A 27896-nucleotide genomic window follows, 5' to 3' on the forward strand; every position below is an offset into this window, starting at 1 on the left:
TGATTAGACTAAAAGACTGTCAAATAGGTCGAGGCGTCTTCACGCACATGCGAATGAGTTAAACACGAGTTGTCATAAAAATGGTCGTTTTCTAGGCGACGTGCGAGCCCCATGTCACTCCATGGCCATTCGTAGAAACGCCCCCTAACGGTTCATGTACGTATCACTTCTTGTCCATAGTTCAAACATCTGGAAACCAGGTTATCAAATGGACGTACCTAGTACCTGCAAACTATGGCCTGGTTAAATACACTTTGGTTTGCTGACTAAAAAACCGTACCCATGATTCTAACAACTTCATGTTGACTCAAAATACATTTTTGTTAATGTGGAAAACTTACGAGCGCATTCAATCTACCTAGACTGCTAGGAATTAGGGCAAATGTCATGTATAATTCTTGCAGAACTTGCAAAATAATCCTTTTCGTGTATTGGCTAGTCAAACAACGCTATCAATACATTACAATACAAGAAGATTTTTCTAAGTAGCTTGCATTGTCCTATTCTTCAATTCATGCTTTCCATGGATGTTAATTTGAAAGACAGATATTGAATGCAACACAGAAATTTACCGAACGACTCGGCATGTCCCTCTGAACAGAGTTGTTTCCAATCATTTTGCATTTCATTTGTACATGCATGCCTACACTGAAAAGGGCACACTTCCAATCAAGTTGTGCTGCACAGTGGAGAGCTTAAAATCGGAATTTTTCAATATATTGTTGCCATACATTGTGCCATGTACAATTGTCGAGCAATAAAGTTCATTCATTCATTCATTCATTCATATATTGAATTTTTCTGTCAGACCAAAAGTCAGTTCCACATGTGTCAGAGGTGTAAATAAAGTTCAAAGTTCACAAACGCAGCCCGGAAGTAAAACGTGGGCCAGCATAGCTGCAAGGGACAAAGTACACGATAAGTTGTGTCCTACACCGATAAGTTTATAGAGACCCCTCCTCTATAGACGATCACAGCCTCGCTACCCTGTAAGAGAAGACGTCGTGGAAAGTTTCGAACTATCCCAGGAGGTTTAACAACGTGGGATACCAAAGTGTATACAGGTAAGGACGCACAAACTATCAGTAAGTAACGCCAAAAATAGTTACGGTCTCATTCATGAGTTTTTTCGCCCCACATGTTATAAAACATGTCGCCCCACATGTTATAAAACGTGTTGCACACTGAGAGCGTTCGTAATGAAGCTATAGGAAATGCACCAAGGTCATTCATTCTCTGTTCAGCACATTTACCCTAGATCATGTGAAAAAAAATCGCTAACTACCAGTTGGCAAACAATTCCTTTTTATGGCAATCTCAAACTGCACTTAGCTCCCCCCCCCCCCAAAAAAAATGCACTTTCCAACTGAAAGCGCACGGCCGCATCACCGACAATGTCTGACTATGGACGTCCGACCTCGCGCGCGACTGCCGAACTTTACCTGCTAATTTCTTCAGTTACAAACAAGCTTTCATAAATTTGACACTTGAGATCAGCTGGGCTGGCTAAAAGGGAATTTCCACCGATATAAACACACGTTCATGCAGCCGTTCAATAGTTTTTGGGGTACGGACTCAACTCGGAGTAATACAGGAAGGAGACCTTACTCAAGCAACAGGATAACATTTTGAAACAGTCAGACGTTTCAGACAGCATCCGCTATCTTTCGTCGGTGACCAGATCCTTCTTTAGTCACCGACGAAAGATAGCAGATGCTGTCTGAAACGTCTGACTGTTTCAAAATTTTATCCAGTTGCTTGAGTAACTATTTTTGGCGTATCTTATTACCTGGATGTCTAACATTCATCAACGTATCACTAAGAAAGATTTCACAGCTAATTCGAACCGATCCAATTATTTTTCAAAGCGATACAAGGACATACGTAGAAATAAAACCGGCCAAGAGTTCGTAGACATCACACCGTCAGGAGATTGACCTTTGAAAAATATTCTGTTTGATCTTGTGTCATTAATTATTATGCATTGTGATTAGCATAATATATTCTACTTGATAGACTCCTCTACACAATTACATATTCTTGTATGTGGTGAGACCCTATACTTTGGCAGCATTTACCACTAAGAGATTATGTCATCCTCGTATTAATTATGCACTCTAAGCCCCTTATTTGCATATTTGGTACATGTTAAAGTTCTGACCTCGTACCCAAGGCATCTGTTTGATTTACCTGATCTCGTACACAGGGAACATGGAGGTGTTTACTTTACTTGAGGTCATCGCTGTCATATGGGTGACGTATTTGATGTTGACCTGGTGGTTGGAAAGAGGACGTATATCTAAGGTATGTCCAATTACACAATAAACTCACATGGGATTTTCCCATGACTCAGCCGTAGCACTATGTATGTTTACCTCGTGTATTGTTATTCGTTAAGTCATACTGCCTGTAACGTTGGGTAACATAAATTCGTGGGGTACTTAAATTCGGGATTTTTCGAAAACGGGGTATTTAGGGATATGTGCTAGATGCAACATCAGTAATACCACTAGAAATGCAAACTTGACAGACTAACAAATTCAGAACACTGCCTGAAAAGCTTCGATAACCATGCATTAGAAGTTGGCTACGTCAAAAACTCTCCGTCCCTTATTGACAGAGTCTGGGGGCTTCGTGGGAGACTCACACTGCACGGTTGTTCGCTGCTTTATAAGACAAATGTCACATCTCCTGCCTGCTAAACACAATTATTTACAAGACAACTTATTACAATCTCTTTTGCTAACCTGCAACTGGATTCTAAGTGTGATCAATCATCAAAACTCCTCTTTGTTGCTACAACCTACGGCACGTGTATTTTCCCGCCGCCATATTGTTACCCAGAATCATGTCGTCAAGCAGACGACAAAAGGTTTGTGAGGAACACTTTTTTGTCTAAATGTTGCGTGTGATAGTGGACTGAAGACGATATTTTCCTCAAAGTTTGCTCCTAACACAACAAGGAACACATGGACATAGTAGTATAACCATTGCTACGGCATCCAGCTAACTTGCCATGAATAAATGTACACGTTGCCATGACGGTGGGGATCGACTTTGAGTGACGTTCAACCCACTCAACAAACGGGATGTTAGCAAAGGCCTGATGTGTGCGGTGCGGCCGTTTTTTCGTGTATTTTTTTTACTTGGACACGTCTATATCCATAGCACTCTCCTCAAGCCAAGGATGGAACGAATAGCTGCTGTATAAAATGTGATTAGCGGTAAGATATTCAAGACGAATCTTCTCTCCCGAATTAATGTGCCCCCCTGTCCGACAACACTGTCATTGTGCATGCGGCGGACGGTAGTTTCAAGTTGAAATATTATGGTGTCAGCACGACTAGAGACAAAATCTACCATATATATGATTAGTGCAAAGATAGTACATGATACTGACAGAATAATAGAAAAAAAGGATGGTTTATTGTTCTGCTAGATTGATTTCAGTCAACCATTATCGGAAAAATCCCGAATTTATGTTACCCAACGTTACACATGCCCAGCCCTTTTGAGGCATAAATGTACAATAAAATGAAATCTCTTTCATTCATTCATAGATTCACGAGAAGCAGCAAGCAAATTCAACCTATTGTAATTTGCCTTTCTCACATTTAGCTGACAGACAAAACCGTCCTGATCACGGGGTGTGACACCGGGTTCGGTAACCTGCTGGCCAGGCGGCTGGACCAGCTCGGCCTGCGGGTGTTCGCGGGCTGTCTGACCGAGGCCGGCGTGGCAGAGTTACGGCAGTCCTGCTCCGAACGGCTGCAGCCGATCCAGATGGACGTCACGAGCTCAGACAGCGTACAAGCTGCGTTCAGAGTGGTGGAAAACGCTTTGGGGAGTAAAGGTAGGGGTCATGAGTAAAATTATCCATCTTCCCATTTTCTTGCAAAATCCGTAAATAGCTAGTTTCAACAGGTTGGTAAGTCACTGAATAACAACGTTCTTTGGATGCTACCAAGTGTTTTATTCAAGAATACCGTCTGTCTAGTCTCCAACCAGACCCAATAGATTGCAAAGACCGTATCCAACTGGAAGAAGGAGCTTGTAATGCGTACTTCCTCTGCCAGTTTGATACGGTCTTTACGCAACCTATAGATCTGCTTGGAGATTACCGTCTGTCATCTTCCCCGGGGCAATACTGTTTCTTCCCAATAGTAGCAAAGTTGTTGTTTTGTTTCGTCAAAAGCTGACTATTTCTATTTCGCACTGCAGCTAGATGTCGCTGCTAACAGATGCGGTCCCAAATGTATAGTATCTACGTCTGCCTCCTTGAGATTATCTATGTGTAGAATATATAACTAGTACTTTATGCTTGTGACCGCATTGTTAACACCGCATAACTATGTATATGTGTAAATACTAAACGTTTGGGAACGCATCTGTTAGCAGCGACACCTAGCTGCAGTGCGAAATAGAGCCAGTCAGTCAGTATTGTCAAAATTATGCTTCTGACCACTGGGCGCTATGCCACAAGTGCTGATTTATTCTATGTAAAAGAGTATAATCAATGCCACGTTCAAATTGCTTCATCTCAAAGCCAATCTTCGTCAATTTTACCCATCCATGGTCATATTTTTCCATATTCTCTAAACGAGAACTATGCGGCTCCAGATGTCTTACTGAGGGACGACTGCGGTGTGAAAATTGTCGGTTAGCTTGAGGAATGAATCCACTCTATTTTTACCATATTTATCCATATCGTTAGCAGTGAAACATTTACATTTTCTTGAACCACTCAGCTTGTAGATAGAATATGCTATTCTTGCAATGTCTTTGTTCTAAGTTGCCAGTGTTTTCTGTTCATTCCCAGGTCTGTGGGGTCTGGTGAACAATGCGGGTATTGGCGGTGTCGCGGGCGGATCTATGGAGTGGGCAAAACTGCCTGATTATCAAGTTTGTAACTTCCAATGTGACACTTAATCTTCTACCAGATGAATAGGTCAGGGTTATTCTTTAGGTATTTTGCGGTCTTTTTTTTCATTTCTACTGCTCTCTAGTAATAGGAATCTGTATAAAGTTCAAAATTTCACTGGGAAATGACGAAAGCAATTACAGGTTTGTGTAGCAAAACTTTTGTTGGATCCTTTGGCATGTATGGTGGCCGCCATCTTGATTTTGTGACGTCGCAGGGTAGCCATACCATTTCATTGGGAGGGGTGTTTTTCGGTTCGCTAGCGTTCTCTCTATCTTTAACAAATCGGCACACAACCATGACACATTCAACTCAGATAAAAAACAAAAATCAATACCAATTCATATTAATGAAAAGACCCCGTAAACGCTAAACTAACATAGCAAACCTGAAGTATATGTAGAACAAATATTTAACTATAGTGTCGTTCATCACTTTGACTTTCTTGTCTGTTTTATGTCATACGTCATCAGGCCGTTCTGAACGTGAACTTGCTGGGGATGATTGACGTCACAAAGACTTTTCTACCTCTGCTCAAGAGGTCACGTGGCCGTGTCGTCAATGTCGCAAGTGCTGCTGGGAGGTTGGCCCTGCACAAGCTCGCTCCTTACGTTGTCTCCAAATATGGCGTGGAGGCATTTTCAGACTCTCTAAGGTAAATACTACAGTTGTTACGCTTCTCTTTACAAACTCTGAATCAGGAATATACAGTGTTAAAGGAAACCCAAGCAATATTAGGGCCCGAAAAGTGGATTTTGAAAGCCAATTTATTTCTATACATTTCGAAAATCAATTTATTTCTATACATGATTAGTTCAAACAACTGTATCACAATGTAGCGACATCCATATATGATGCAAAAATATGACGTCGGTGTGATGTGAGAACTCACTGAAAATCGTCGCGGGGTTTTTTGTAGGGTCCCGAAACTAAGGGAATCATTGTACGGCTCGTTTTTGCGCTATTTCTAAATGCTCAAAGTGTGAGGTTATTACGCAAATGTGTTAAGCAGTGTTAGTAAAAGGCCCTACCAACAAGGTTTCAGCATTTTTTTTTAATTCCTTTTTTTGGCCTGATATCGCTTTGGTTGCCATTAACATATGACAAGGAAATGACGCTTTTAAAATATCAAAAGCTTATACTTTTCTTGAAGCGATGTCACTTGACACCCCGCATCTCTGCACATGTGGACAGAGGTGATATATTTCTTATAAATTTAACCTCTTACAAAATAGACACTAAGAAGTTGCAGCATAAGTCTTCGATGCAAATATGACGGCTCTTACGAGCAAGAACAAATTATTTTATCATGTGCTTTATGAAATACGCTTCATCTATGTATTATGATTGTTAACCTCCAAAAACCCACTCATTACAAAAAAGTGGGACACTTCGTCATCCACTGCTTCCAAAAAAGAAGTCAAACCCAAAAAGCGTAGAATGTATTCCGTAGTAGTTTTTATAATAGCAAATGTGTTCTACTTGTCAACATTGTTAACTCGCACTATCTGTACAGTATACCCTTTCTTTGCATTGTTTCATGTTGCAATAAGCTCTCGGGCAGGAACTTGCAAATAAGATTATTATCATTATTAAACATTATTTCTATCATATTGTCGATAGAAAATTTGTCGTACGTATCAACGAAGTCCTTTATAACATTGACGTGAACTCTCGGTGCGTCCAGGCGAGCTATGCGGTGTTTTGGGGTCAGAGTTCACATCATTGAACCCGGTTTCTTCCGGACAAACATCACTGACTCAGAGATGACCATCCGTCGGCTGGACCACACCTGGCAACGACAGAGTCCAGAGACGAAGGAGGAGTACGGAGAGGAGTTCCTACAAGCCGGTGAGTTATTCAAATAAGCGCTTTCACACTTTGGAGTACGCATGTGCAGTGTCAAAGGTGAAGGCCCCTGTGACGTAAACAAAACCTGTGTTGACGTTGTAATGCAAATCGTGACAATGTTCGAGACGAGAGCTGTTTGAAAGCCATGGGCCATCACCTTTGACACTGCACATGCGTACTCGGCTGTGTGACAGCGCTTGTAACGTGCACGTGATGTGTTAATGTGATGACGTAAAGTTTCAATGTGACGCAACGGGAGGTACCATTTTCATACACCTAGTTCGGCTTTCTGGGACACACTGTTGTTAGCCCAATACTTATCTAAAAACGCTTTTTATACAGCTCGTAAAAGAGTATTCTCCTTTTCTCTATTTACAGCAAAGGACGCTATAATAGCCGGTGATTGGATCAGGAAAGACCCAATAGCTGTTGTCCATGCCATGGAGCATGCGCTGTGTGCTACCCACCCCCGGAGCCGTTACGTGATTGGTTGGGACGCACGACTGATGTTTATTCCCATCTCCTGGCTTCCGACAGAAATCGGTGACATGATGTTGAGGCTTATAACACCGGAAGTGACCCCGGCCTGTTGTAAGGGTGAAAAATGGCTGGAACATGAATTTTCAATGTCAATGTACTTAAAGTAATAATACCCAACAGATGAATTGTGCCTCCAAACTCCGTTCTTGTCCCCTTCTAATTGTGATGGACAGTCAGGAACAGTCTATTAGGGCTTGGATTTTCTATCAGTTTTTACCACACAACGACATCATATCTTTGCTGCTTTAATGTCAATATGTAATGGTAAAGTGTTGTTGAAACTTATTATGTGTAGGAATGACTAGAAATTCGACTTTTTTTATTCAAGTTTTAAGCCTCATAAAATGCTCTGAATGCCTTTAAAACCCCCCAAAGTATACTGTGGTACCCATAGCATTGCGCTGAAAGGCAACGCAAGCAAAGGACTCAGCAAAGAAAACCAGAGTACCCTGTGTGCGATAACCAGAGTCTCCCGAGATCTTACGATGGTCCCTCTATGATGCACGTACTTCAAGTATTTATTTACCCAATGCACACAAAAACAATCAGTTGCACCTTCGAAAACCACATTACACTGTCTACTTCGCTCAACCAAGCTGAACGGTTTATCCATTGTCACTCTCATATGTCAGAGGGATAATGATAACTCTCATAATCCCGGATTTACTCACATTAAGCTCCTGAGCGACCAGACAGGTTCGACTTCATTTTGCTTGCAGAAGTGATACGTGGCGGATCAGTACTTAGATATCTCTAACAGTGTCGTCCGATTTGTACCTCACAGGTAGGAATTTCTTTACTGTACAAATTCTAGATCTTTGAGGAATGTTTGCATTGCGACGTAGAAAGTTATATACTTATGTAACGTTAATAGTTACACTTTTTTCATATTAGAAGGCATGTGCACGTGCTACCATGGCTGCTAACTCCGTTTGAAAAGACCAGAACAGTTTTTACGCTTCCTGACAGGCTTTCTCGCACCGAATGCTTATTCGGATTTTCAGTTGCCACACGTTATGCTGAAAAGTTACGAAAAAGGTGTTTCGAAAGTTGTTTATTCGGGTTGAAAAATACATATAACGTTAGGTGTCTATGTGGGGCAAGGACATCATATAGGAATGGGGTACTAGTAATTGGTTTGGTAGGTAATGGACCTGACCAGGTTATCAATTATATCAATTACATGTCATGTCATATGTGAAAGTTCGCGTAGTTCAATGGTGCCTCGTATCATAAGTTCACAAACATGTTAGACTCCGTTTGATGATTTAACGTAATTCGTAACCAGCTCTGGGAATTTAACGTAATCCGTATTCGGCGGCGAAAATGTTGCGTAATTCGTAATCACTACTCCCCCATGCAGGCCCCCATACAACACCACAAAACTCTATTTCTTTTACACAGCATGATTTCCGGTCTGAATTAATAATCTACCTTTGTACCAAAATGGTATTCAAGTTTAACAACGAAGAAGAGAGAGAAACAGAGAAATGTTACAAATTTTGGTGACCTCAATTCGGGGTTAATGATCTCGTTAAGTCACCAAAATGCATACATCCTCGTCAAATCCCTTCTTCTCACAAAATTCGTAGGGAAAGAGCAAATTTCAGTTGTAAAAACAACTATAAAGGAGAGAGAGAGAGGATAAGAAAGAAAAAGAGAGAGTTGTGAAAAATTATAGAGGCCGCATTTTGGTGGCAAAGTGAAAACCAAGTCGTGAAATCACCCAACTATCTACCAGCTTGTGACGTGTATGATGTATTTACCGAACAACGTGGAACGGACGTCAAGAAGGAAGAGACTGTACGCTCTATTTAATACTGGTATATTAGACAAATATCAGACTACCCCAATCCCTTTCAGAAGCCATGATATTTTTTTATAATTTGGGGCTCTTTACATAGAGGCTTGTTTCCGTGCAACAAAAGCACATCAATAGATCTTGCCAACAAATATATTCCAAGTTTGTCCATGGGCAATATGGTACGGTATTTATGTTGGGAACCCGCAGCATTACATGTTTTCGCTCACATGCTCCCGACGACGGTTTCTCCCGTCATCCTTTGCGTCGCTCACTCCGAAATGCCCCCCCCCCCCCCTTCATTAGGTTTCTCCCGTCGTCCTTTGCGCTAACGCCCTCTACTTTTACTGCCTGTGGTTTGTCCGAAGCTGCCGTCCGTATATGTCTACAAGGTCAAGGAGGGGAGGGGGGTAAATTACCGACAGCGGCTATGGTATTTTGACTACCCGTGATATTTTGGAGCCCCCTCAGTAGGGACCAATAACTTGAAGGCTTGTTCCTTAAAATCAACAACTAGATCTTCGCTAGAATAATATTCCATCTGTTTCAAAAGCAATAGTGCGCATATTTACAAGTTCAAGGAGTGGGAACAAATTTCCACGGACCGGCCGTGTTATTTTTGGCCCCTTGCCATAATATTTTGCCCCCACCCCCTCCGTAGGTACCAATATCTTGGAGGCTTGTTCCCTGAAATAGACATAGAAAACTCCAGGAATTGGGGTCTCTTATTATCTCCATGAAAAATGGAGATATAGTTTTGGGTGTGTCTGTGTGTGTGTTTGTTTGTCTGTTTGTTTGTCTGTCTGTTTGTGTTTCCGCACTACTGTAGTCAGCATAACTCAAGAATCTCTTGATGGATTACGATGATATTTGGTATGTGGGCAGGTGTTGTGAAGCCAAAGTTCAAGGTCAATATTGGGCCCCCTGGTATGTGACCTTGGTACTGCAGCAGAACTTCAATTTTTGTATCTTTTGACCTGGACGTGATGTGGTCTTGATTTTTGGGTGGCAGATAGCTTGTAATGTAATAAAAAAGTGGTGTAGGTTTGGGCCTCCTAGTAGCTTCCTCTGGAACTGCAGGGGCATTTTTGTGAAAATCTTCTATGGAGAATAACTGAACAAAGGAACAACGGATTTCCATGATATTTAGTATGCAGGTAGCTTAGATAGAGATGTAAACAATGAAGTGCAAATTATGCTAATTGGGACTTAATTTGCATAGCTAATGAGGAAAATCTATATTTGCAGTGTTTTCCATTATCAGACTCAAATACATGTACGTATGTAGTTTATGGAAAGTGGATCATCAACAGATACCAATTATGCAAATGAATTCCTAATTTGCATAATTAATGCAAAGCACCATATCTCATCTAATTGAAAAATTATAGGACTGTCAATATGATATTTGGTATGCAGGTAGCTTAGACAGAGATATACATAATGTAGTGTAAGTTATGCTAATTGTGACTTAATTTGCATAGCTAATGAGGAAAATCTATATTTGCAGTGTTTTTCATTATCAGACTCAAATACATGTAACGTATATAGTTTATGGAAAGTGGAGCATCAACAGATACCAATTATGCAAATAAATTCCTAATTTGCATAATTAATGCAAAAACACCATAATTCATCTAATTGGAAAATTATAGGTCTGTCAATATTGCAACATGTGTAAGTTAGATAAAGGTGTTTATGACCAAGGATAAATTATGCAAATGTGTCAGTCATTTGCATGAATAGAATTGTTCATGGAGATATGAGGTCGTGGAACTCTTGTTTCTGTACGTATCAATAATGAAAAACGTAGATATTGACATAAGGGACGTATGTACACTTCCCCCTCCCCGCGTTCGGATTGGTAGCTGTGCAACCACAAGTAGATGACCCCAGGTCAATTTGCCGTTGCCTGCATATCACCCAAAAGTAGCCTTCGGCTATATTAGTAACTTAGGCCTCGCCTTTCTTGTTTTGGCCAAACCAAATCAGCAATTTTCATTGGCCTTTTGGGGGTGTTGACGTTGTTGCCTTGCCTCCTATTATTTTAGTTAGAATGGCTTTTGATTTATGGGTTACATGGCAGAAATATGTCCCGTTTTCCGACAATACCAGTCTGGAACAAAACGTTTAGAAAAACATATTGAGCATTTAGACATAGGCCCCGCTCCCATTCATTCACAGCGGTAGTATGAGTTAGCCACGTCAATGTCATACAGTAAAACAGTTCCTAATTGCACACTGTTTTATCACTTTATTTCTGTACGTATTTACACCTCATTTCAAGCTTATATTTAGCTGACTATATCAAAAGTCTACACGTAACGATTAACTAAGGGTATGACACCACAATCAACACCAGAAATCATAAGAGAATAAAAGGCAGTAAGAATCTATATCTATTTTTTTCAGGATCGTCAAGATGGAAAACTCCGGATTCCTGTCCTGCTTGAAGAGAACGACGCTGATAAAACCATGTGGTTTTCTTCTTCTGGCTACTCTTCTCTATGTCGAGATCAGCTCCATTTCTACAAACAGGTCTAAGTCAGTCCCTCTCAGACCGGCATATTACAGCAGGTAACCAGCATTAACATAACTATCAGTAGACTAACGTACGAAGTAAGAAACAAATCACATGATATTCAGAGTCGGGTTAATTTGGGCTATATATGCATCTTAAAGACATTTGTGTAGTCTTACTACAGAACTGTTCGACATTAACTTTCCAAGACTCCTTTGGTTTCTGATTAACCAATACAGCCAAGTTAGCCTGAAGTTTTTCCCAGTTTTTACGATACTTTCTACAATGAACAACAATCTGCCACGTTCAAGGTAAATTCAAAGGGCACTTTGCATACCCTAGTCTATCAAACGTATTGTGCGAAATGTATGAAATGTGACCTAAATGGAACTTAAATGCCTTCAGATATTCAAGGTGATCAAATCAACACATAACAAACAGATCCTCTTTTTTCGTTTTCCTTTATGATCAGGAACGTTTCAGGTGATTATGGTGAATAAGTCTCTAGCATCAAGCGAAACTTCATGTTCGTGAAGTGCACAAGGCCGGAAGCACGACAACAACCTGCATCTTCCAACGCTTCGGTTACGAACACAACCTGACTTTCGTTCTGTCTGTGATGAGGTCAGACGTCGGCTGGCCCAACCTCCTGAGACAAGAAGACTTCATACCATCGGTAGACGGTACTTATAACGTGCTAGTCGATCACACAGTTTATAATAGGCGGTTGTTGAAGCATCTCATGCCTCCTGATACTATGTACATCTCTATACTGAGGCATCCACTAGCCCAGCTCCGCTCTACTTTTAACTGGTATGGCCTTGCCAGGAAAATCCCAGGATTGAAAGGGGCGGATCCTGTTGCGTCATTCATTCAAAAAGCCCGTAAATTGCACGTCCCTTACGTCAAGGCAAGAAGCCATACACGAGAACCATATACCCTAACCAAAAATCTCATGGCGTTTGACCTTGGCTTTCCTCTCGGACTTTCTGATGACCAATCGTATGTTGATGAGTTTATCCAAAAGATATCCAGAGAAATCGATCTTGTTCTTATTCTCGAACATTTTACTGAATCTCTCGTCTTGCTGAAGCGAATGATGTGTTGGACATTAAAAGACATTCTTTATAACGTCGTACCCAAAAACCTGCGGAAATATAAAAAAGGAACAACAAGTAATGCAACGCTACAGGAACACCGCCAATGGAGCAATGTAGATTATCAGTTGTACGATCACTTCAACACGACGCTTTGGCAAAAGATTCAAGATGAAGGTGATGATTTTCTACAAGAAGTGCACCATTTCCAGAAAATACTCAATGAAACGACTATCTATTGTACCAATACAATAAGAAAGGTACCAATTTCTGAAATAAATTCGACAGCTCGCAAATTGACCATTCCAAAATCAGCTTGGAATGACGAGTTTGACATAGATCCGATCCTGTGTCTAAAATTAAAAATGGGATGGTTTGATTGGGAATACATCCTAAAAAAGAAGCACAAAATGCCACCAAACATACCTGTCGAAGTCAAAAGGGCCATTGAATATATTAACCCCCAACTTGTGGGTAAAACACTACTAGCAAAACTTTTCCACGTGCATTAGGAACAGGACATACGATGGGGTTGAAAAACATGACCCATATCAACAAACATTGAAAACATCATATAAAGCTATTCAAACGAAAGGTCATCTGTGTTGGTAGAATTCTTATTGTACAATTTAAGCTGTACCCTTCCACGAGACAGAACATAGGACTGTTCCTTTTCAATAAAGGTCTCCATTCATTCAGTATAATCAGACATGCATAAAAACCGGTTCTTCTGGGGTCAACAACCGTTACGGTTACACGTGAACCCAGCTAGTCGCAGAGGCTGGTCAACGGTCTGAGATTTTTTTCGCCACTTTCACCAACACCACTGCTACCAGTACCAACCCCAACTTGTATAAGAAGCATTTCCCCGGAGGAATACGCAGAGACTCACGGTGTAACGGCGACTTTGTCAGGTTTCATCACACTGTAGGTAAGTGACATTTTGTCCGTACAATTAAAGTTGACGCCCATTGACATTAAAATGAAAGGTGAGCTCACTATTCTCGCGCGGCATAAAGTCATATACAATACCACAAAACTCTGTTTTATTTAACACAGCATGATTTCCGGTCTAAATTACTAATCTACCTTTGTGCCAAAATAATACTTAAGTTTAACAACGAAGGAGGGAGAGAGAAATAGAGATATGTTACAAATCTGGGTAACCTGAATTCGGGGTTAATGAACTCGTTAAGTCACCGAAATACCTACATGGTCGTTAAATCCCTAAATGCTCACAAAATTCGCAGGGAAAGAGTAAATTTCAGTTGTAAAAACAAGTATGAAGGAGAGAGAGAGGATAAGAAAGAAAAAGAGAGTTGTGAAAAATTATGGAGGCCACATTTTGGTGGCAAAGTGCAGACCAAGTCGTGAATTGACCCAACTACCTACCAGCTTGTAACGTGCATGATGTTTTTACCGAACAACGTGGAACGGACGTCAAGAAGTAAGACACTGTACGATCTATAGCCACCCCCTCATATATATCCTATCCTGTGTCTTGTTTCCGTAGTAGAACAGAGAGTCACCTTGAAACGACAACTTTGTCAGGTTTTATCACACGGCAGGTACTGTAATTCTCTTCAACTCCACGGTATCAAGATTTAATTCACAGTGTAAGGACAATGGACATTTTCACAAAACTTTAACTTAACAGTGGAGGCAAGTGATTTTAAGAATGTATGTGTGAAGGAATCATAAATAATAACAACAGTTTTTTTCACTGTGATGATAAGTTCACGGTACAGAGGTGACCATGAAAACAGCGAACATAAAGTTACAGTGAAAGAAACAAGAATTACAGTAAGTGGCATTTGTTCCGCCTTGTGACATGACACACCCCGACCAATCAAACTACGTGAAAAGTGAGGTAACCATTCTCACGCGGCATAAAGGCTGGTACAGCACCGTAAAATCACAAAATCTACGACATGTACAAATCAGTCACACAACAGACATGCACATAGGAACATTCTTTGTTTCCGACGTGAGAAAACAATGTAAATAGCGCTTGCATCTGACTACACGTTGTTTACGCCCAGGTGCGCGACGACGCCAGTGCCCATTCCGGGTTCCATATTTTTTGGGCCCTCATGGTGATTTAGGCCCCCCTCCACATCTGCTTGGAATCTGCGTGACCTCAAAACTACGAAGGCCCACAGCGACATAAACTCAACCCTGTATCGAAAATACATAGATAAGTACATTAAGTTTACTAAGTGTTACGAATATCAGACAAAACAACTTGCAACCCTCCCCTGCTGCTGAAATGTTTTTTTAACACTGGAATATTAGACAAATATTAGACTACCCCCAATCCCTTTCAGAATCCATGATATTTTTGATCATTTGGGGCTAAAATATCATGGCAAGGGGGGCCCAAAATACCATGGCCTCTTCGTTGAGATTTTTTCCCCCCTCATTGAACTTGAAAATATGCGCACTACCGCTTTTGAAACAGATGTAATATCATTCTAGGAAAGATCCATTTGTGGATTTTAAGGAAGAAACCTCGAAGATATTGGTCCCTACTGTTGGGGGCACAAAAATATCACGGGTAGCCAAAAATACCATAGCCGCTGTCGGTAAATTTACCCCCCCTCCCTCCTTACTGAAACAATAATTGACACAAAGATAAGAAATAAATTAAAGCTGACATATATAGACATAGAAATCTCCAGGAATTTGGGTCTCCGGGTTTAGGTGAGAAAAACACTATGGGGTTTTTACAATTCTTTACCAATTGCAGTGCACATTTTTGGTTGTAGTGTATTATAAAACTTGGAAGTTATCAATAATGAAAAACGTAAATATTGACATAACAGACGTATGTACACGCTTCCCCCTCCCCGTGTTCGGATTGGTAGCTGTGCAACCACGAGTAGATGACCCCAGGTCAAACACTAGTTAATTTGCCGTTGCCTGCATATCACCCAAAAGTAGCCTTCGGCTATATTAGTAACTTAGGCCTCGCCTTTCTTGTTTTGGCCAAACCAAAACAGCAATTTTCATTGGCTTTTTGGGGGTGTTGACGTTGTTACCTTGCCTCCTATTATTTTAGTTAGACGGGCTTTTGATTTATGGGTTACATGGCAGAAATATGTCCCGTTTTCCGACAATACTAGTCTGGAACAAAACGTTTAGAAAAACATATTGAACATTTAGACATAGGCCTGGCCTCCATTAATTCACAGCGGTAGTATGAGTTAGCCAGGTAAATGCAATACAGTAATTTCAAGCATATATTTAGCTGACTATATCAAAAGTGGATTATGCTACACGTAACGATTAACTAAGGGTATGACACCACAATCAATATCAGAAATCATTAGACAATAAAAGGCAGTAAGAATCTATATCTATTTTTTTCAGGATCGTCAAGATGGAAAACTCCGGATTCCTGTCCAGCATGAAGAGAACGACGCTGATAAAACCATGTGGTTTCCTTCTTCTGGCTGCTCTTCTCTATGTCGAGATCAGCTCCATTTCTACAAACAGGTCTAAGTCAGTCCCTCTCAGACCGGCATATTACAGCAGGTAACCAGCATTAACGTAACTATCAGTAGACTGACGCACGAAGTAAGAAACAAATCACATGATATTCAGAGTCGGGTTAATTTGGGCTATAAATGCATCTTAAAGACATCTGCGTAGTCTTACTACAGTACTGTTCAACATTAACTTTCCAAGACTCCTTTGGTTTCTGATTAACCAATACAGCCAAGATAGCCTGAAGTTTTCCAGCTTTTACGATACTTTCTACAATGAACAACAATCTGCCACGTTCAAGGTAAATTCAAAGGGCACATTGCATACCCTAGTCTATCAACTGTATTGTGCGAAATGGATGAACCTAAATGGAACTTAAATGCCTTCAGATATTCAAGGTGATCAAATCAACACATAACAAACAGATCCTCTTTTGTTGTTTTCCTTTATGATCAGGAACGTTTCAGGTGAACATGGTGAAGAAGTCTGTAGCATCAAGCGAAACTTCATGTTCGTGAAAGTGCACAAGGCCGGAGGTACGACAACGACCTGCATCTTCCAACGCTTCGGTTACGAACACAACCTGACTTTCGTTCTGTCTGTGATCAGGACTGACGTCGGCTGGCCCAACCTCCTGAGACAAGAAGACTTCATACCATCGGCAGACGGTACTTATAACGTGCTAGTCGATCACACAGTTTATAATAGACGGTTGTTGAAGCATCTCATGCCTCCTGATACTATGTACATCTCTATACTGAGGCATCCACTAGCTCAGCTCCGCTCTACTTTTAACTGGTATGGCCTTGCCAGGAAAATCCCAGGATTGAAAGGGGCGGATCCTGTTGCGTCATTCATTCAAAAAGCCCGTAAATTGCACGTCCCTTACGTCAAGGCAAGAAGCCATACACGAGAACCATATACCCTAACAAAAAATTTCATGGCGTTTGACCTTGGCTTTCCTCTCGGACTTTCTGATGACCAATCGTATGTTGATGAGTTTATCCAAAAGATATCCAGAGAAATCGATCTTGTTCTTATTCTAGAACATTTCACTGAATCTCTCGTCTTGCTGAAGCGGATGATGTGTTGGACATTAAAAGACATTCTTTACAACGTCGTACCCAAAAACCTGCGGAAATATAAAAAAGTAAGAGCAAGCAATTCAACGCTACAGAAACACCGCCAATGGAGCAATGTAGATTATCAGTTGTATGATCACTTCAATGCAACGCTTTGGCAAAAGATTCAGGATGAAGGTGATGATTTTCTACAAGAAGTGCACCATTTTCAGAAAGTACTCAATGAAACGACTATCTATTGTACCAATACAATAAAAAAGGTACCAGTTTCTGAAATAAATTCGACAGCTCGCAAATTGACCATTCCAACATCAGCTTGGAATGACGAGTTTGACATAGATCCGATCCTGTGTCTAAAATTAAAAATGGGATGGTTTGATTGGGAATACATCCTAAAAAAGAAGCACAAAATGCCACCAAACATACCTGTCGAAGTCAAAAGGGCCATTGCATATAGTAAACCCCAAGTTGTGGGTAAAACTCTACTACCAAAATTTTTCCACGTGCATTAGGAACAGGTCATACGATGGGCTTGAAATTCATGAGCCATATCAACAAACATTGAAAACATCATATAAAGCTATTCAAACGAAAAGTCATCTGTGTTGGTAGAATTTTTAGTTGTGCAATTTAAGCTGTAGCCTTCCACGAGATAGAACTGTTCCTATTAACGTACGTTAAGAATATTTCACAAGCTCTACGGAGAATTGTAACACACACTGTATAAAAAACCTGTTTCAAACCAACCCTGTCATTGATACATTAATATGGTTAGTAACACCCAAAGATAAGACAGACATAGTTCAGAGGACAGAATATCAGGGGAACTTGTTAATCAAGACTTACGTAGGGAAACCAGAATGTTCGCTTACAGCCTACTACTTCTGAAGTGTTACAGCAAATAAATATGGAGTCCCCTGGACATAGTCACACTCGACAAACTGCGCAATTTGAAGCAGGACTCCATGGTGAGAGGAGGCGGAACAACATATAAAGCTATTTACATAATATACTGATGTACGCAGGTGTGGTTTGATTATAAGACTGTGATAGATTGTACGAGTATAAGAGCTACTTGGAAACCAGCAGGTTGTTATACTACTGAAATGTAATGTATTTGAGGACGTCTGCGTCGATTAACCGTTTAATTTTACAATTGACGTTGCCTGAAGTGATGCCAGACCCTGATTCCATTTCAATTTATGGAGGGATCATAGTTTCTTGATTTGCGATCTAGAGAATATGTATAATATTTCGACTATCTTCTTTCATTTGTGTAATATCTAAGCTGTACTTTTTCTAGTATCCGCCGGGATCGGAGGCCATTTCGTGAAGTGAACCTTATAAAATCAACCACCGACGTTTCGATGGCCGTCTATAACCTTGCAGACCTTTTTGTATAGGCTTCTCTGGAATAAGCAAAGGTTCAAATAAACACAACGTGATCAGATGCCAGGCATGTACAGTAGACTAACCTCCCATTGAAAAACATGTCTGTTCTTTATATCTATTATAACCAAAAAGTGAGGAGAAGTAGAAGCTATCTAAAGATAGTCATATTCTTTTTTTGTATCCGTTAACTGTACTTGTTATTTTGTTTTGTTGTGACCTGTTCTTAGCCAAGTGTGGTAGAAATGTGCAATAAAGGTCGCCATTCATTAAGTATAATCAGACAAAGAAACCGGTTCTTCTGGGGTCAACAACGGTTACATGTGAACCCAGCTAGTCGCAGAGGCTGGTAAACGGTCTGAGAGTTTTTTCGCCACTTTCACCAATACCACTTCTACCAATACCAACCCCAACTTGATATAAGACATACTTCCCCGGAGGAATATGCAGAGACTCACGGTGTAACGGCGACTTTGTCAGGTTTCATCACACGGTAGGTATGGCATTTTGTCCGTACAATTAAAGTTGACGCCCTTTGACAGTACAATGAAAGGTGAGGTCGCTATTCTCGCGCGGCATAATTATATACATAAAGTCATATACCACACGACAAAACTCTGGGTTTTTTAACACAGCATGATTTCCGGTCTAAATTACTAATCTACCTTTGTGCCAAAATAATATTTAAGTTTAACAACGAAGGAGAGAGAGAGAAATAGAGATATGTTACAAATCTGGGTAACCTCAATTCGGGGTTAATGAACTCGTTAAGTCACCGAAATACCTACATGGTCGTTAAATCCCTAATGCTCACAAAATGCGTAGGGAAAGAGTAAATTTCAGTCGTAAAAGCAAATATGGAGGAGAGAGAGAGGATAAGAAAGAAAAAGAGAGAGTTGTGAAAAATTATGGAGGCCACATTTTGGTGGCAAAGTGAAAACCAAGTCGTGAAATGACCCAACTACCAACCAGCTTGTGACGTGCATGATGTATTCACCGAACAACGTGGAGCGGACGTCAAGAAGTAAGAGACTGTACGATCTATAGCCCCTCCCCCCATATATATCCGATCCTGTGTCTTGTTTCCGTAGAAGAATATCAATACACAGAGTGTCACCTTGAAGCGACTACCTTGACAGGTTTTATCACACGGCAGGTACTGTAATTCACTTCAACTTCACGGTATCAAGATTTCATTCACAGTGTACGGAAAATGGACATTTTCACTGAACTTTAACTCAACAGTAGCGGCAAGTGATTTTAAGAATGTATGTGTGAAGGAATCATAAATGATAACAACGGTTTTTTCCACGGTGTTGATAAGTTCACGGTACAGAGATGACCGTGAAAACAGTTAACATAAAGTTACAGAGAAAGAAACAAGAATTACAATAAGTGGCATTTGTTCCGCCTTGTGACATGACAGTGAAAGGTGAGGTCACCATTTTGACGCGGCAGAAAGGCTGGTACAACACCGTAAAATCACAAAATATACGACATACAAATCAGTCACACAACAGACATGCACATAGGAAATAAAACTTTTACAAAACACAAAAATGTTGGTCCCTACATTGTTTGTTTCCGACGTGAGAAAACAATGTAAACAGCACTTGCATCTGACTACACGTTGTTTACGCCCAGGTGCGCGGCCGCGACGACGCTAGTGCCCATTCCTGGCTCCATATTTTTTGGGCCCCCATGGTGATTTGGGCCCCCCTCCACATCTGCTTGGAATCTGCGTATCCTCAAAACTACGAAGGCCCACAGCTACATATACCCAACCCTGTTTTGAAAATACATAGATACGTACATTAAGTGTACTAAGTGTTACGAATATCAGACAAAAAAAAACTTGCAGCCCTCCCCCACTGCTAAAATATTGTTTCAACACTGCCATATTAGACAAATATTAGACTACCCCAATCCCTTTCAGAAGCCATGATAATTTGGATCATTGGGGCTAAAATATCATGGCAAGTGGGGCCCAAAATACCATGGCCTCTTCGTTGAGATTTGTTCCCCCCTCCTTGAAATTGTAAATATGCGCACTACAGCTTTTGAAACAGATGGAATATCATTCTAGGAAAGATTCGTTTGTGGATTTTAAGGAACAAACCTCAAAGATATTGGTCCCTACTGAGGGGGCCCAAAAATATCACGGGTAGCCAAAAATACCATAGCCGCTGTCGGGAAATCCCCCCCACCTCCTTTCTGAAACAATAATTGACACAAAGATAAGAAATAAGGCTGACATATATAGACATAGAAAACTCCGGAAATTTAATTGGGTCTCCGAGTCTAGGTGAGAAAAACACTATGGTGTTCTGCAACCTTAACGTACAAGGATAAAAAGAGATCAAGCAATATATGCAGTGTACATTTTTGGTTGTAGTGTGTCTTATAAAACTTGGGTGTTTTCCATAATGAAAAACGTAAATATTGACATAACAGACGTATGTACGCTTCCCCCTCCCCATGTTCGGATTGGTAGCTGTACAACCACAAGGAGATGACCCCAGGTCAAACACTAGTTAATTTGCATTTGCCTGCATATCACCAAAAAGTAGCCTTCGGCTTTATGAGTAACTAAGGCATGGCCTTTCTTGTTTTGGCCAAACCAAGACAGCAATTTTCATTGGCTTTTTGGGGGGGTTGCCTCCTATTATGTTAGTTAGACGGGCTTTTGATTTATGGGTTTCATGGCAGAAATATGTCCCGTTTTCCGACAAGACCAGTCTGAAACCAAACGTTTAGAAAAACATATTGAACATTTAGATATAGGCCCCGCTCATTCACAGCGGTGGTATGAGTTAGCCACGCAAATGCCATACAGTAAAACAGTGCCTATTTGCACACTATCTGTTCTATCACTTTACTTCTGTACGTATTTACACCTCATTTCAAGCATATATTTAGCTGACTATATCAAAAGTGGATTATGCTACAATGATGATTACCTAAGGGTATGACACCACAATCAACATCAGAAATCATTAGAGAATAAAATGCAGTAAGAATCTATATCTATTTTTTTCAGGATCGTCAAGATGGAAAACTCCGGATTCCTGTCTTGCTTGAAGAGAACGACGCTGATAAAACCATGTGGTTTTCTTCTTCTGGCTGCTCTTCTCTATGTCGAGATCAGCACCATTTCTACAAACAGGTCTAAGTCAGTCCCTCTCAGACCGGCATATTACAGCAGGTAACCAGCATTAACATAACTATCAGTAGACTAACGCACGAAGTAAGAAACAAATCACATGATATTCAGAGTCGGGTTAATTTGGGCTATATATGCATCTTATAGACATCTGCGTAGCCTTAGTACAGTACTGTTCAACATTAACTTTCCAAGACTCCTTTGGTTTCTGATTAACCAATACAGCCAAGATATCCTGAAGTTTTTCCCAGCTCTTACAATACTTTCTACAACGAACAACAATCTGCCACGTTCAAGGTAAATTCAAAGGGCACATTGCATACCCTAGTCTATCTAACGTATTCTGCGAAATGGATGAAATGTGACCTTAATGGAACTTAAAAGCCTTCAGATATTAAAGGTGATCAAATCAACACATAACAAACAGATCGTCTTTTGTTGTTTTCCTTTATGATCAGGAACGTTTCAGGTGAACGTGGTGAAGAATTCTGTAGCATGAAGCGAAACTTCATGTTCGCGAAAGTGCACAAGGCCGGAAGCACGACAACAACCTGCATCTTCCAACGCTTCGGTTACGAACACAACCTGACTTTCGTTCTGTCTGTGATGAGGTCTGACGTCGGCTGGCCCAACCTCCTGAGACAAGAAGACTTCATACCATCGGCAGACGGTACTTATAACGTGCTAGTCGATCACACAGTTTATAATAGACGGTTGTTGAAGCATCTCATGCCTCCTGACACTATGTACATCTCTATACTGAGGCATCCACTAGCTCAGCTCCGCTCTACTTTTAACTGGTATAGGCTTGCCAGGAAAATCCCAGGATTGAAAGGGGCGGATCCTGTTGCGTCATTCATTCAAAAAGCCCGTAAATTGCACGTCCCTTACGTCAAGGCAAGAAGCCGTACACGAGAACCATATACCCTAACCAAAAATTTCATGGCGTTTGACCTTGGCTTTCCTCTCGGACTTTCTGATGACCAATCGTATGTTGATGAGTTTATCCAAAAGATATCCAGAGAAATCGATCTTGTTCTTATTCTAGAACATTTCACTGAATCTCTCGTCTTGCTGAAGCGGATGATGTGTTGGACATTAAAAGACATTCTTTACAACGTCGTACCTAAAAACCTGCGTAAATATAAAAAAGGAACAACAAGTAATGCAACGCTACAGAAACACCGCCAATGGAGCAATGTAGATTATCAGTTGTACGATCACTTCAACGCGACGCTTTGGCAAAAGATTCAAGATGAAGGTGATGATTTTGTACAAGAAGTGCACCATTTTCAGAAAGTACTCAATGAAACGACTATCTATTGTACCAATACAATAAAAAAGGTACCAGTTTCTGAAATAAATGTGACAGCTCGCAAAGTGACCATTCCAAAATCAGCTTGGAATGACGAATTTGACATAGATCCGATCCTGTGTCTAAAACTAAAAATGGGATGGGTTGACTGGGAATACATCCTTAAAAAGAAGCACAAAATGCCACCAAACTTACCTGTCGAAGTCAAAAGAGCCATGGAATATGTTAACCCCAAAGTTCTGGGTAAAACACTACTAGCAAAACTTTTCCACGTGCATTAGGAACAGGACTTACGACGGGGTGGAAACACATGACCCATATCAACAAACATTGAAAAATCATATAAAGCTATTCAAACTATAGGTCATCTGTGTTGGTAGAATTTTTAGTTGTGCAATTTAAGCTGTAGCCTTCCATGAGATAGAACTGTTCCTCTTAATGTACGTTAAGAATATTTCACAAGCTCTACGGAGAATTGTAACACACACTGTATAAAAACCTGTTTCAAACCAACCCTGTCATTGATACATTAATATTGTTAGTAACACCCAAAGATAAGACAGACATAGTTAAGAGGACAGAATATCAGGGGAACTTGTTAATCAAGACTTACGTAGGGAAACCAGAATGTTCGCTTACAGCCTACTACTTCTGAAGTATTACAGCATATACATATGGAGTCCCCTGGACATAGTCACACTCGACAAACTGCGCATTTTGAAGCAGGCCTTCATTGTGAGAGGAGGCGAACAACATATAAAGCTATGTTCCTAAACTATCTAATTGAATTCAAATGAATTAAAATTTTCATCTTCAATCTTTTAGAAAAATTAAGAGCTATTGTCACTCGTATATTTTTAAAGAAATAATTTAATATGTATACTTACGTACGCAGGTGTGGTTGGATTATAAGACAGTGATAGATAATACGAGTATAGGAGCTATTGGAAACCAGGCGGATGTTATGCTGCTGAAGTTTAATATATTTGAAGACGTCTGCGTCGATTAGCCGTTTAAATTTACAATTGACGTTGCCTAGCTAAAATGATGCCAGGCACTGACTGGATTTCATTTTATGGAGGGATCATAGTTTCTTAATTTGCGATCTAGAGAGTATGTATGATATTTTGACTATACCTATCTTCTTTCATTAGTGTAATATCTAAGCTATATTATTTCTAGTATATTGCTTTTCGGTCCTGTAATATTGTTTGTCATTAGTGTATTGCTTTTTCCTTACCCATCGATATACTTAAGTTTTCGTTGTTATATTTTTTCCTTCAATTTAATTAATAATCATCATATTTGTATCATGATTACCATCCTTTAAGTTTGAAGGAGGAGAGCGTAGTTTAAGCCTTGCAGGATCCTTTCTTCCTACTGCACATTGTTTTTCTCCTTTTTACATTGATATTTATATATTTAAACATCAATGCATTTATGCATTCAAATAAATGAAGAAAAAAATTAAATGAGGTCAGTATCTAAATCAGACATCATAAATGGTCAATATCTATCTCAGACATTGTATCATCTCAGACACAAAAATGTCTACTGTGCCAGCGACATTGTGTAGACACGAGGCCACCTAGCGACACTAAATCACCTATGCAATGCCGGCATTTTTCGTACATATAGAGGTAAATTGTTTGTAGTTCACACCAGATTGGGGTCATTAAACTCCTCTTGGCTAGCACAATTGGGATTTTTATATTTTGAATTGATATGTTTTCTTCTTATGTTGCCGTTGTCGAAACTGTTGGGACCATCAATTCAAATAAAGTACGCTTTCAACAGTTTTGTTATTTTGTGACAAATGCTTTAAATCATATGCATCTTGCACCATCTTCAGCACTGACCAATCAGAGCTGTGTGTATGATATTTGAATAAGCAGTGACGACACTTGTTTGACCAATCACAGATCGACACGATCTTACATCATTACCTAGGAAAGAAGATTGGTCGCTAGAATGAAGTGAAAAAGGGTGGGACACCGGCAGTGTTTCGCCGCTTTTTCCAACTATCTTTACTCCCGATAAGACCAAGATATGTCAACGGGCGTCGTGTTCACCCTGGCCGGCGCGACAAAGAGAGCAGCGCCGATAAACATCGCTGGCAGGAACGCGCCAGGTCTCACCGCCAACATGGCGTCCTCTGGAGTGAACGATCAACCACAGAAGAGAAGACGATTAAACCACTTGACACCTGAGGAAAAGGTGTTGAGAAGGTAACCTTTCTCTTAGAACTGACACTTAAATATGTCTTAGTAGTTCACAGGGCTTCTTGAAACGAAGAAATGTTTGAAAAGCATTTGCTGTTTATACACAGCTACCTGTAGCTACGCTCTGTCGTTGCTTTAGGCGACTTTCGTTATTTTTATTGACAAATCCCAAAATGCAAACAAATGTATTGGGGAAGTTTTCTTGTTTCGTGTTTTTCTAATCAAATCTTAGTTTTTATTTCGGTCATAAACGTCTTACTAAGATTTGAACTGGCGGAAACAACAATATCTTCTGTGACAAGTGGAATCGGCATCAAGAAGTTGTCTGCTCATGCCTTCAGGCATCCAGTTTTTTGTGTGTGTTTGGTGTGTAAGAAATAGTTTGTAATTCTAATACAATGTTGATTTTATGCCAAACATATCGTTAATGTTAAGAAGTAAAAACCCCACGAGTCATTTTTTTTCAAATGAAGCTAGTTTTACAAACCAAACCAAAAAAATACACACAAAAAATGGATGCCTGAAGGCATAAGCAGACAACTTCTTGCTCCACTTGTCACAGAAGGTATTATTGTTTCCACCTGTTCGAATCTTAGTAAGACGTTTATGACTGAAATGAAAGCTAACATCGGAATAGAAAAACACTAAACAAAATGCCAAATACACTTTCCTTAAGTTTGTTTTGTGAGAAAAATTATCCAAACAGCGTTACAGGTTGTGTGGTCAGACAACGTAGGGCAGAAAATGACATAATCACCCCAAAGACATCTGAGACGATTTAAGCATATACGCATGAAGCCTTCATTTAATTATCTCAATCACTGCGAATCTTTGAAAAAAAAATTAATTTGATCGAAAAAGAGATCCAACTAAGTTAGTTATAGTAGGAAATGGATTTTTTCCCATTGTTTCTTTTTTTTGCAGAAAACTGAAGAACCGAGAGGCAGCACAAACAGCAAGGGACAGAAAGAAGGCCAAAATGGACGACCTCGAAATAATTGTCGCCAAACTAGAAGCACAGGTAAGCCTGTAGACTGTCTCAGTGACCTTTTGCCTCCGACCTTTGACATTTGTGTTCCATCAAATTCCTTTTCCTGTTTCTTATTTTAAATATTACTGGTGAAGAAATGGCAGTAGACTTAACACTTCAAATCTTAAGAGAAAATGTAAACATCATATCTAAAAATGATAATATTATATGCTTTACATAAAAGCAAATTATTTACCTTCTAACAGAACAAGGCTCTACAACAACAGAACTCCAGCGTCAAACAGCAGTCAGACAGCTTGAAAATGGAAAACTCCGAGCTTAAGAAGCGACTCGGCCAGTCCGAGGTCCAGTGCAGACAGGAGGCAGGGGAGACGTCGCCGGCAGCGGGGAACCATACAACCGGGAGGGAGGGATCCAGGTGCTCTGAATCCGCAGCATTCAAACTACGTGCACCTCTGCAGCAGGGGCAGATCTGGATCACCTCCAGCCTGGTGGCATGGATCTTGACGCTGAGTATGACGAACTCCTCAGTCTTCTAGAGCGGCTGGACCCCGAAAAATTCAACCAACGCCGAGAGCAGACCGAGGGCATCACGGCATCCGACCCAGCCTTCGACCCCAAAGTCGCCGCGGTTACGCCTAGCCTGTTCAAGTCGTGGGGCCCGCTGCAGAACTGAACCGCATAGACCACGTGTGCCACAAGGAAGTGGCCTTGGACCACCACAACCACACAACTGTGATGACAGAACCCACGTCCCAGACCGGGGACAAGCCGTCGGCTCCCACGTTAACGTTCTCTTCACCACCTCCCTCTCCGTTATCCCAGGATGCGAAGGGCTCGTTTTTTCACAGACCCATGGCATGTCCTTTAAATTAGGCGCCAGTGACGCCGGGAGACTCGCCTTTTTTGGTGTGTGTGGGCAGACAGAAGACTTTCCTAAAGCACTTTATACCCATTAATTGTAATATTCTGTTTGACCAGATGATGTCGCCGAAAGGCGTTGGCGAACTGACGATTTAGCAGTAGTAATGGTTTTATTCATCAATTCACATTCACACATGTCGTGAACTGGCGATTTAGTAGTAGTAATGGTTTTATTCATCAATTCACATTCACACATGTCGTGAACTGGCGATTTAGTAGTAGTAATGGTTTTATTCATTAATTCATATTCACACATGTTGCGAACAATGGCAGCCCATTGGCTGAATTGAAGTTCGGGCATTACAATTAGAATATTTGAACACTACTTTGTACTTAAGACAACATTGCGAATAAGGACTATATACATTTAAAGTCAACAATCGAATTCAGCTTACACTTTGGCTCGTTTATGGCCCAAAACTATCATGACATAATCATACCAGCCACTCGGCCGATGGTTAGAGGACTACACATTGTCCGCATCGCCAATTTGTATTTAGTTTTATCGTAAAGCCGGTGTTAGCCTGTTTCCTCTACTAATTCCACTATGTCAATCCGCAGTTACTCTGGAACTATTTCTGTACGTCCCG

At 40.5% G+C, this 27896-nt stretch overlaps 3 protein-coding genes and 1 long non-coding RNA gene across 5 annotated transcripts; all 4 read left to right on the forward strand.

Annotated features, from left to right (window-relative positions):
- The first annotated feature begins 801 nt into the window (after window positions 1–801).
- LOC136424260 (retinol dehydrogenase 16-like) lies at window positions 802–7422 on the forward strand. The gene is made up of 7 exons (XM_066412790.1): window positions 802–1064; window positions 2207–2304; window positions 3619–3853; window positions 4820–4902; window positions 5395–5576; window positions 6609–6772; window positions 7151–7422. The coding sequence occupies exons 2-7, from the start codon at window positions 2212–2214 to the stop codon at window positions 7417–7419; spliced, it is 1026 nt and encodes a 341-aa protein (XP_066268887.1). The 5' UTR covers window positions 802–1064; window positions 2207–2211; the 3' UTR covers window positions 7420–7422.
- A 597-nt stretch (window positions 7423–8019) lies between these two features.
- LOC136424435 (uncharacterized) lies at window positions 8020–12169 on the forward strand. The gene is made up of 3 exons (XR_010753887.1): window positions 8020–8096; window positions 11526–11690; window positions 12107–12169. It is a non-coding gene; the product is annotated as an uncharacterized lncRNA (long non-coding RNA).
- Window positions 12170–13593: 1424 nt separating this feature from the next.
- Window positions 13594–24715, forward strand: LOC136424331 (galactose-3-O-sulfotransferase 2-like). Of its 2 annotated transcripts, none has more exons than XM_066412891.1 (5): window positions 13594–13662; window positions 16104–16268; window positions 16677–19188; window positions 21732–21896; window positions 22313–24715. In XM_066412891.1, exons 4-5 carry the CDS (start codon window positions 21742–21744, stop codon window positions 23448–23450), a joined length of 1293 nt encoding a protein of 430 aa, XP_066268988.1. In that variant the 5' UTR covers window positions 13594–13662; window positions 16104–16268; window positions 16677–19188; window positions 21732–21741; the 3' UTR covers window positions 23451–24715. The 2 variants fall into 2 exon arrangements, with proteins under 2 accessions (XP_066268988.1, XP_066268987.1); XM_066412890.1 differs by having other exon boundaries at window positions 16677–19184.
- A 381-nt stretch (window positions 24716–25096) lies between these two features.
- LOC136423932 (X-box-binding protein 1-like) lies at window positions 25097–26921 on the forward strand. The gene is made up of 3 exons (XM_066412333.1): window positions 25097–25397; window positions 26316–26412; window positions 26628–26921. Exons 1-3 carry the CDS (start codon window positions 25219–25221, stop codon window positions 26919–26921), a joined length of 570 nt encoding a protein of 189 aa, XP_066268430.1. The 5' UTR covers window positions 25097–25218.
- The last annotated feature ends 975 nt before the right edge of the window (window positions 26922–27896 follow it).

Source organism: Branchiostoma lanceolatum, chromosome 18 (genome assembly GCF_035083965.1).
Source record: "Branchiostoma lanceolatum isolate klBraLanc5 chromosome 18, klBraLanc5.hap2, whole genome shotgun sequence".
NCBI classification, from domain to species: Eukaryota; Metazoa; Chordata; class Leptocardii; order Amphioxiformes; family Branchiostomatidae; genus Branchiostoma; species Branchiostoma lanceolatum.

Bases quoted from the DNA above. Each gene is read 5' to 3' on its own strand.
- LOC136423932 (XM_066412333.1), top strand. From the start codon at position 25,219: ATGTCAACGGGCGTCGTGTTCACCCTGGCCGGCGCGACAAAGAGAGCA. The intron at 25,398-26,315 runs GTAACCTTTCTC...TTTTTTTTGCAG, and splicing joins GAGGAAAAGGTGTTGAGAAG to AAAACTGAAGAACCGAGAGG. The intron at 26,413-26,627 runs GTAAGCCTGTAG...ACCTTCTAACAG, and splicing joins TCGCCAAACTAGAAGCACAG to AACAAGGCTCTACAACAACA.
- LOC136424260 (XM_066412790.1), top strand. From the start codon at position 2,212: ATGGAGGTGTTTACTTTACTTGAGGTCATCGCTGTCATATGGGTGACG. The intron at 2,305-3,618 runs GTATGTCCAATT...TCTCACATTTAG, and splicing joins AAAGAGGACGTATATCTAAG to CTGACAGACAAAACCGTCCT. The intron at 3,854-4,819 runs GTAGGGGTCATG...GTTCATTCCCAG, and splicing joins AAACGCTTTGGGGAGTAAAG to GTCTGTGGGGTCTGGTGAAC.
- LOC136424331 (XM_066412891.1), top strand. From the start codon at position 21,742: ATGGAAAACTCCGGATTCCTGTCTTGCTTGAAGAGAACGACGCTGATA. The intron at 21,897-22,312 runs GTAACCAGCATT...CTTTATGATCAG, and splicing joins AGACCGGCATATTACAGCAG to GAACGTTTCAGGTGAACGTG.